The sequence below is a fragment of the Sesamum indicum genome, linkage group LG5 (assembly GCF_026168435.1).
Source record: "Sesamum indicum cultivar Baizhima isolate 11 linkage group LG5, ASM2616843v1, whole genome shotgun sequence".
Classification (NCBI taxonomy): domain Eukaryota; kingdom Viridiplantae; phylum Streptophyta; class Magnoliopsida; order Lamiales; family Pedaliaceae; genus Sesamum; species Sesamum indicum.
In genome coordinates, this window is record NC_142661.1 from 2,659,867 (window position 1) to 2,669,364 (window position 9,498).

The window sequence follows — 9,498 nt, forward strand, 5'->3', positions numbered from 1 at the left end:
AATTTTTATTAATCACTTGATTGGTTTTAATCTTATATTGATTTTAATTTTTAATATTTATATCGTGATCGTATCTATTCAATTATATGTGGCTTAGTTTTAAAAATAGCATAATGGTTTATAAATTTAGATGAAATTATATTTTTAATCCCATATGGTAGGGAGTTTAGCGATTTTGGTCCTCTGTTTCATAAAATTTTTAAAATGATTAAAAATTGAGAAAACTCGACATATTTAATTCTATATGTCCCGTAAAGTAGAGGATTAAATATGTTGAGTTTTTTTAATTTTAAAAATTTCGTATAATAGATGACTAAATGGGGCTTGAGTTTTTTTAATTTTGAGATTGTTTTAAATTTTTTGTAAAACAAAAAACTAAAAATATTAAACTCATTATCCTATACGAAAAAAATATAATTAACGTAATTTTATTTTCATGCCAAGATTGGATTTTTCCATGAGGGCATTTACGTCAATTTCAAGTTGTTCGGAAGCAAATTACAAATGTGTCCCCAGCTTTAAACACCTTTCCTTGTGGCTGTGTATAAATGCATCTGCAATTTTCCCAAACACCACGGTACATGAGGCGAGAATGGAGAGCAGAAGCCAAGTAGCCAGCGAACTGGAGCCGTGGCTTCGGCTGGACAACAAGGTGGTGATGGTGACCGGCGCGTCGTCGGGGTTGGGCCGAGACTTCTGTTTGGACTTGGCTAAAGCCGGCTGCAGAGTCATAGCCGCTGCCCGGAGGATGGACCGACTGCGATCACTCTGCGACGAGATAAACAGCGGGATCGGTAATGGACCGAGCCAAGACCAGCCAAGAGCTGTAGCTTTGGAGCTCGATGTGAGCGCAAGCGCAGCTAGTATCGAGGCCTCAGTGCAGAAGGCTTGGGCTGCGTTTGGAAGAATCGATGCTTTGATCAATAATGCTGGTATTAGAGGTAAGATAAAAAACAAAAAATGTGGTGCATGCTTGGTTGTATATGGTACCCAAACAAAGCCTCCATCTTTTCTCACTAATTCTTTTCTTTTTATTTTTGCTTAATTTTAAGGGCAGGATTGGTATAAAAAAAATATTAAATTAGGTATGAAACGAGCGTTCGTAAACTCATTCCAGAATGCATGGCTACTATAGATTAGGATTAGGAATACCTATTTGTCAAGGAACATTCATTCATTCTTACAAGTATGGGATTAGGTATTCCACCTTTTATCCGTAGTATTGACTATTCTCAAATAGATTTTTTTTGTATTCCTAAAAAAGAGAATTGTAATTAAATCAAACTATAAAAGGTGTTTAATGTAATTTACCTTCCTATGATATTGTAAAATGAGCAAATTACCTCCTTGTGGAAATCAATAGCAATTTCTTCCTCTGTGTTTTTTATTAAAATGAAGCAATTTACCTCCCTGTCTAAGGAGGTAAATTGCTTCATTTTGAAAAACATGGGTGGGTAAATTATTGTAATTTTAATAATATAGAAAGGTAAATTATTATCTTTTTTATAGAGGTATAATTTGCTCATTTGCAATATGACAAAAAAGAAAGTTGCTTGCATTATTCTCAATGTTAAAATGAAGTGGCGTGTAATAAATGAATTCCTATTTTTGGATTGATTGGAGAAGATGGGCACTGGTAATTGAATATTGATATTTTACACATATATTGAAAATTCCAGGACTCATATTTTAAAACAAGATAATGTTACGATGATGGAGCAATCTGTAAAATGTTGTGCGTAATTATGGATGTATGTATGTGGTTGTAGGTAGGGTGCACAGTCCGTTGGATCTGTCGGAAGAGGAATGGAATGATAACATTAAGACCAACTTAACTGGAACATGGTTGGTTTCCAAGTACGTTTGTATGCGCATGCGTGACGGCAGGCACGGCGGATCCGTCGTTAACATCTCCTCCATTGCTGGTCTGGAGCGCGGGCATCTGCCTGGAGGCCTTGCTTATGCTTGTGCCAAGACTGCCATCAACGCCATGACAAAGGTGTTATCATGATCAAGTGTATGCATTTATCGTATAATTGGTTCAAATTTGACCATGACTGTTGTCTTTGTGTCGTCACATTCAGGTCATGGCCTTAGAATTGGGGGCGTTTGAAATACGAGTGAACTCCATATCCCCGGGCCTCTTCAAATCCGAGATAACTCAAGGTCTAGTGCGGAAAGATTGGCTCAAAAACGTCGAAAGAAGAACCGTTCCTTTAAGAACTTTCGGCACATTGGATCCTGCACTCACATCACTTTTGCGCTACTTGATCCATGACTCCTCTAAGCATATCTCAGGCAACCTTTTCATCGTCGATGCAGGAGTCACTTTGCCCGGTATACCTATTTTTTCCTCCCTTTAGATTTCAAACAATGTAGCACTTATGTTCCAAGAGATCAAGAGGGAGGAAGAAATTTGATTTAATTTCGTATTTTGCTATCCAAACTATAAATAATTTAATGAACAAGAAGACAAACATGGCTTGCTCTCACTCAAAATCCAAACATAATGTTTGGATTCGTTTTCTAAGTGTTTGTTGTGTTATGTGAAGATAGAGAGAGAAAAACAAAGATAAATAAGTGTGTGTTAGAGATAGTATGTATATTTGGATTTGTTTTTTGAGATAATTTAAAATAAGTATTGTATGTTTAATGTTGTATTTTAGGAGACAAAAATTACTATTCATTGCCAAATCATGTCTCTTTTATATATATTTATGTATATGTATGTACGTATATATATGTATGTATTTATGTTAAAACAATTTAAAACACCTAGATAAGGTGTTTTTGAATGATGGCAAACATTAGGTATGTTTTAACTTATCCCGAAGATAACTTGAAAATGAAAACAAACATAGTGAAAAATGCATATAACTTTCTAGAAAGGACTCCGATTTCTCGTGACAACCCTCAACTCCCGTGGCTTTTTATCTGCTTATTAGTGTGATTGACATATAATTTAAAAAAAAATATCAAAGATATAATAATTTAATTGTTTAGTTGTTCGACCAAACCTAATTTTGAGAAAAAATTTTCCAACACTCATCAAGTACAGACAACAATTAGTTGCTCACCCACTATGCTTTATTTGGCAAAACTGCAATGAATGGAAGTGTGATATGAAAGCAATTATTCATATATATATATATATATATATAATATTATACTTATACCCCTATGATCTATAGTTTATTTATATAAATTATCAATATGAGTTATTACAGAAACTATATCGGACAATAAAAAAGCTATAGGATAGTTTGTGTAATGATTCGATTTTTTAGGGGATGTATGTATAATTTTTCAAAAGATAAAGATGTTTGCGTAATGGTGTTAATGTTTTTAATAGATGTATTTATAATTTTTTAAAAAATAAAAATAATTTATGTAAATAAATTATTATAGTTTACACCGGTGGGTATACATGTAATTATCCCAGGAAAAAAATGGAGCGATGTTATAAGGATAAATTCGTCATTTCATGACACCACTATATGTTCTGCAGAATTCATTTCATCTAATAAGAAATGTCACTTTTGCCCCGGAACATCCAATTAACAATTGAGGGACAAATGGTTGGGCCACGGATCATCATAATATTGAATAATTTCACCTACATTTAATTTAATAATTGCTATCATATCCCCTCTTAAATGTTCACTTTGTTAGCCAATAAATTAAATTATATAATTTTTCACTAATTTATCATAATAATTTTATTATTATGATATTTTGAAATCATTAAAATAAGTTTCAGAAAAAAAATTGATATTAATTTAGACGGATAATAAAGCTTGAAAAAAAAAAAAACCATTAGAGGGATAACGGGGGATAATAACAATTTTGGTCATCATATATTGTCATTAATTCGTTTTCAATCTCTAAACATATTGAAGTAAAATTTCAGTTCTTCAACTTTTAAAATATTAACAGTTTCGATCCTTAAACCTAATTAATGATCATTTTGACTTTTCAAAGAAAATATATAGTTCATTTTCTTTTCCCTATACTCATAATCAGACTCAATATACTTCTAAAAATAAAATTAAGCCTCCATAAATTTATATTTACTTTTGTTTTACTATCTTGTTCCCGGGGTATTCTAAGTAGGAGTGGCAGACGAGTCGAGTTAGCTCGCGAAACAGCTCAATTTTGAGCTCGAGCTCGAGCTCAATGTACTCTGTTCATGCTCACAAGCTTTTTTTATTTATTTTTAGTTTTAATATATATTTTTAATTTTAATTTTTTTATATGTTTATCTTCATATAAAGTACTTTATCAATTATAATTAATCAATATTTATAAATTTTATTTTAGATAATAATAAACTATGATACTTTTATTTATACATTTAATCTTTATACAAAAACAAGCTTAATCAATAATTTTAGTAAATTTTAATATTTTTTAAAATAATTATTTAATATGGCACTTATAAATTTACGTTATATTTTAACATCTATTTGTGATCTCTTATACTTTTTTTTTTTTTTAAATTGACAAGTTCTAACAATTAAATTATAATTTTTTATATCTATTTGTAAATTTTATGTTTATATCAAGATACACAGTAAGCAATCTATTTTATTACTTATAAATTTATGTCAAAATTTGGTGATTCTCATTAATTACTCTAAAGATAATAATAATAGCAGTAATTAATGATGGTTGAAAATTTTTAATCACTTTTATTGTTATTTTATTATATATATAATGAGATCAATCACTATTTTGTACTCTAATTTAAGAGTTCGTCTCTTAATTTTTTTTTTTATATATAATGAGATCAACAACTTTTCAAAAATAACTTATATTTATTTTTTTAATTAATATTAATAACTATACAAAATTATGTACAATCTCCACTGTACTTGATGAAAGAAAGGAGGAGCTTAGCTCGAACTTATTACATATAATTCGAGCTCGAGCAATAAAAAATAAAATCGAACTCGAGTCGACACCCCTAATTCTAAGTCTTTGATTTTGTGGACTTTTTTCAAATACTCTGTCCGGAAAAAGTCGATAAAAAAAAGGTAGGAATTTATGAGGTTTAATTTTATTTATTAAGTATGTTAACCCTGATCATGAGCAAAATGATCATTAATTAGGTCTAATAATCGAAATTGTCAGTACTTTAGAAGTTAAAGGAATAAAGTAGAAATTCAATATTAAGGGATTGAAATCGAATTAATAACAATATATGAGGACCAAAACTGTAATTATCTTGGGATAACGGATAAGTTGAGATTTTATGAGTAAAATATATAATCATAATTCAAGCTTGTTCTATAAAATATGTGAATATTTGTCTCATTTTATATAAATATATTTCTTTATTTTTTTATTATTTATAAGGAATAATTACAGTTAGAGACCCTTTGAAAATGCGAAATTATACTTTTTTCAAAAAAAGTTCTGAAATTTACATCCCCTTCGAAAATTCTTCGTTTATAACTGATACCCTTTCATTAGAATTGGACGAAAAATGTTGAGGCTAAAAAAATTACATAAATTTTTAATTTCGCTGCTCATTTAACATTTTCATGTATATTTTTATACTTATAAAGGGATAAATATAATATATATGTAGATTGAGGTTAACATTATTATATTTTCCCCCTTATTGGTACAAAACTATTACATGAGAATATTAAATGAGCAGTAAATTTATAAATCGATATAAATCTTTTTCTAATGTCAACATTTTTCGTCTAAGAAAGGAGGTTTGGTGCAAACAGTGAATTTTTTAAGGGACTGTAAGTATAATTTAGAACTTTTTTGAGAGAAAAATATAATTTTGTATTTTCAAATAGAGTAACCCTATTTATCATTTAATTGTTATTGAGGGATATATTGATTAAATTTTTAAAATATAAATACACTTATAGAAAAGTAAGCAAGGTACCAAAAGTCTAGTGGCAATCAAAATGGAGGTCTAATAACAATATTTGTTATTCATTTATTTAACTTTTCTTGTAATACAATATTTTGCAAAACCAAAAAAAAAAAAAAAAAAACATCAAAGTGAAGAAAAAATTGGAACACCTGGAAGACTATAGCCTGCATCGACAATAAAAATATTGCCTGAAATATAGTTGGAAGAGTCGTGAAGTAAGTAACGGACAAGTGATGTCAATCCCGGATCCGTTGTTCCGAAAGTTCCTAATGGGACAGATCTCTTTGCCACATTTTTCAACCAATTTTTCTTAACAAGTTCTTCTGTTATCTCAGATTTAAATATTCCTGGCGCTATTGAGTTGACCCTAATCTTGAACTCTCCCAGATCCAGTGCCATAATCTGTTAAATAAATACTAAGTTACTAACATTACATCATCGAAAACATTCTTGATGTCCAAATATTGATAAAAGTAAGTGCATTTCTTTTATAAAAAAAATCATTAATGTAAGTGAATCCAGCATTAATAATCCAAGTGACCGATAGTTCTTGAATAAATAAATATAACTTTATGATTTTCAATTTTATAATATGATCTCAAATTTTTACCTTAAACTCTCCAAAATCTCAAAAATGAGATTGTGTTCTTCAGAAAAATAAATTTTGTACTTAATATTTTGAAGGGATGAAATGTAATTTGCCCATTTAATTTAATAGTAGAATTCTCCCTAATAAAATTATTGGGGACAAGCATATTTTTATATAGTATAAATTACAATAACCTCCCCTAAAATTTGATATAATTATTAATACCCCCTCGTTGTTTAAAAAATTACAAATATCTCCCTGATGTTCGATGAAATTATGTAATCCGCAGATGGGGTATGAAATTGTTAGCTATACCTTTTCTGTTTTTTTTTTTTAAAAAAATTCAAAATTTGTAAAACAAAAATCGAACATGGGTGAAAAAATTAAAAAAAATTATAAAATTATTGACTTAATCAATAAATAAAAAAATAAAAAATAAAATTATAATTCTTAGTCCGCAATGGCATTTTTTGTCAGTTCACGGCAAAAAATAAGTGAAAATTTAAAAGAAACTAATAGAATAGGTCAATTGTTAAACGGTCGTTAAATCAATGGGGTATTGGTATTTTTCGAAACAACGAAAGAATATTTTGTAATTATGCCAAATTTCAAAAAAGGTCATTATAAATTTACCCTTTTATATATACTAATTCGGAGATTGATTCGATCCAACAAGATTCAAGTTTGAATTAGAATATTCTAATAGACCTTAGTCATGGCATGGAGGCCAGCTTTTGAGGGACCGTAGGCGACGCCATCACGAAATTGTGTTCGATTTAGGCCGGCAGCTGATGAGATGTTGATGATTGAGCCTCCTTGGCCGGCCTCGCGCATCCGCCTAGCAACGGATTTTGCCACCAACCATGACCCCGTCAAGTTTGTTTGCACCACTTGCTTCCATTCCTCCTCAGATAGCTCGATTGAGGACATCGCGTGCCCTAGTTATGTGCAAAAGATCGAAGAGAGAAGTTTGTTATTTAATAAAAGGAAAAAATGCAATCAACCCCCTGTGATATTACAAATGAGCAAATTACACTCTATAAAAAAAATAGTAATTTACATCCTGTACTTTTATAAATGCAGTCATTGACCCCCTTGTGTTTTTTAAAGTGGAGCACTTTACCTCTTTAAATAGGGATTATATTGCTTTTTATTTTAAACAGCACAGGATGTAAATTGTTATTTTTTCTATTATAGAGGGATAATTTGCCCATTTACAATATCATAGGAGGTAAATTGCATTAAGCCCTTTAATAAAATAGTAGTTAGCACCATGTGTTAAGGTACGAAAAGAATTAAATTTTTTAAATGAATAAGTAGTATAAAAATACAAAATATTATTAAATATGGAATGAAATTTAAATAATATTACTAATTAATTTATCTAGAAAATTAAGTTGGTAATTCTTTTTGAGAAATGATCAATTCATAGATCAATAATGGACTCTTTTGAGATTTGTCATAATTACAAGTACATTCTCATTGTTTGAAATATTATAAATACCCTCCTAGAATTAAGAATCATTTAATAAATACTCCCTATAATGAGTTGTCACGAGAGGGTATTTGTTAGTCTTTCATTAATTCTAGAAACTTATTTATAATTTTTCAAACAATAAAATGGTATTTATAGCAATAGCAAAATTAAGGGGAGCAAATTGTAATTTACCCATAGATTTAAGCAAGAAAGGTAAAAAATTTATGTGGCAAAATAAAATTCAAAATAGGTCGTCTCATGTGTGGACTACGAAAGGAACTCGTTGTTGGACGGAAAATTAAAATCAACAATAAAGATGTATTTATAATTATGTCTAACCTAAAGGGAGATGATGGTAATTACATCCTATTTAAATATACTGAAATAATATTATCGATAAATAATTAATTAGTTATAGACTTAAATGTAATGGTTTATTTTATAAAAAATTAAAATACCAAAAATATTTATAATTACTTTTACATATATTAAAAAACTTAAGTTATTTTATATTAGTATTTTAATTTATAAAAGTATTATATTTATTTTTCCTTTTGGTGTGTATACCTCTAATACCAGCATTGTTGATCAAAGCATCAATTCTTCCAAACGCAGCCCAAGCCTTCTGCACACAAGCCTCAATAGTGGCGCCAGCCGCAGTGACGTCAAGCTCCACAGCTACGGCTCTTGGTTGGTCTTGGCTCGGCCCCATCGAGCTCGAGGAGCCGTCGACCCAATTGTTTATCTCCTCACAGAGTGATTGCAGCCGGTCCTTTCTCCTTGCCGCGGCTACAATGCGGCAACCGGCTTTAGCCAAGTCCAGACAGAACTCTCGACCCAGCCCCGACGAGGCGCCGGTAACCAACACTATCTTGTTCTCAAGCCGAAGCCAGGGCTCCAGTTGGGCAGCCACTTGGCTACTGTTCTCCATTCTGATCTCTTGTGTTCAAGGGAAAGCTGCTCCCTATTCATTCACTTATATAGGAAATGTTATAGTGGGTAGGGGGTCATGTTGGCTATATTTTTGGACTCTTTTTGCAATTTTTAATTAAATACAAATTAATTTTAAAATCTCAAAAAATGTGGGGCCATATTTAAAATGGCCCTAAACTGTGAGATTAATTTCGCAATTTTACCTATAAATGGTGGTGGAATGTCCACGACACAACATCAGATCTCGTATGTGCTATATTAATAGTTTGGTGTAAAGGTAATTTACATCGTGTCAATCATAGTCAAGTTCGTTTATGGGACTTTAAATTCATAATTCAGGTATTTTATTAGTGGTAAATCGGAAAATGTTTGACAAAATATTGTATTTATAATAAAAATTCATTCTAAAAATTAGTTATTAGGTAACTCTACTGTGTGTCGTAAATATATAATTTAGTTTTTTATAAAAAATAATGCTTTGTGTAAAAATCTCAAATAAATAATATTTACAAAATAAATCTACCCGATTTAGAGAAAAATAATATTTTTCGTCTCATAACATAAGCTGCCAAACATTTGATTCATTAATTAGGGTTTTCT

At 30.2% G+C, this 9,498-nt stretch overlaps 2 protein-coding genes across 2 annotated transcripts; one reads left to right on the forward strand and one right to left on the reverse strand.

Annotated features, from left to right (window-relative positions):
• Nucleotides 1–545: 545 nt before the first annotated feature.
• Nucleotides 546–2,694, forward strand: LOC105162686 (uncharacterized). Its single transcript, XM_011080775.3, has 3 exons — nt 546–941; nt 1,770–1,999; nt 2,085–2,694. The coding sequence occupies exons 1-3, from the start codon at nt 593–595 to the stop codon at nt 2,361–2,363; spliced, it is 858 nt and encodes a 285-aa protein (XP_011079077.1). The 5' UTR covers nt 546–592; the 3' UTR covers nt 2,364–2,694.
• Nucleotides 2,695–5,939: 3,245 nt separating this feature from the next.
• On the reverse strand, nt 5,940–8,896 carry LOC105162685 (uncharacterized). The gene is made up of 3 exons (XM_011080774.2): nt 8,533–8,896; nt 7,197–7,426; nt 5,940–6,301 (listed from the first exon to the last, which is right to left on the reverse strand). Exons 1-3 carry the CDS (start codon nt 8,894–8,896, stop codon nt 6,023–6,025), a joined length of 873 nt encoding a protein of 290 aa, XP_011079076.2. The 3' UTR covers nt 5,940–6,022.
• Between the last annotated feature and the right edge of the window lie 602 nt (nt 8,897–9,498).

Coding starts and splice junctions, on each gene's coding strand:
- LOC105162685 (XM_011080774.2), bottom strand. CDS start 8,896: ATGGAGAACAGTAGCCAAGTGGCTGCCCAACTGGAGCCCTGGCTTCGG. Junction 7,427..8,532: donor CAACAATGCTGGTATTAGAG/GTATACACACCA, acceptor GCACATAACTAG/GGCACGCGATGTCCTCAATC. Junction 6,302..7,196: donor GCCTCCATGCCATGACTAAG/GTCTATTAGAAT, acceptor TTTATTTAACAG/ATTATGGCACTGGATCTGGG.
- LOC105162686 (XM_011080775.3), top strand. CDS start 593: ATGGAGAGCAGAAGCCAAGTAGCCAGCGAACTGGAGCCGTGGCTTCGG. Junction 942..1,769: donor CAATAATGCTGGTATTAGAG/GTAAGATAAAAA, acceptor ATGTGGTTGTAG/GTAGGGTGCACAGTCCGTTG. Junction 2,000..2,084: donor CCATCAACGCCATGACAAAG/GTGTTATCATGA, acceptor CGTCACATTCAG/GTCATGGCCTTAGAATTGGG.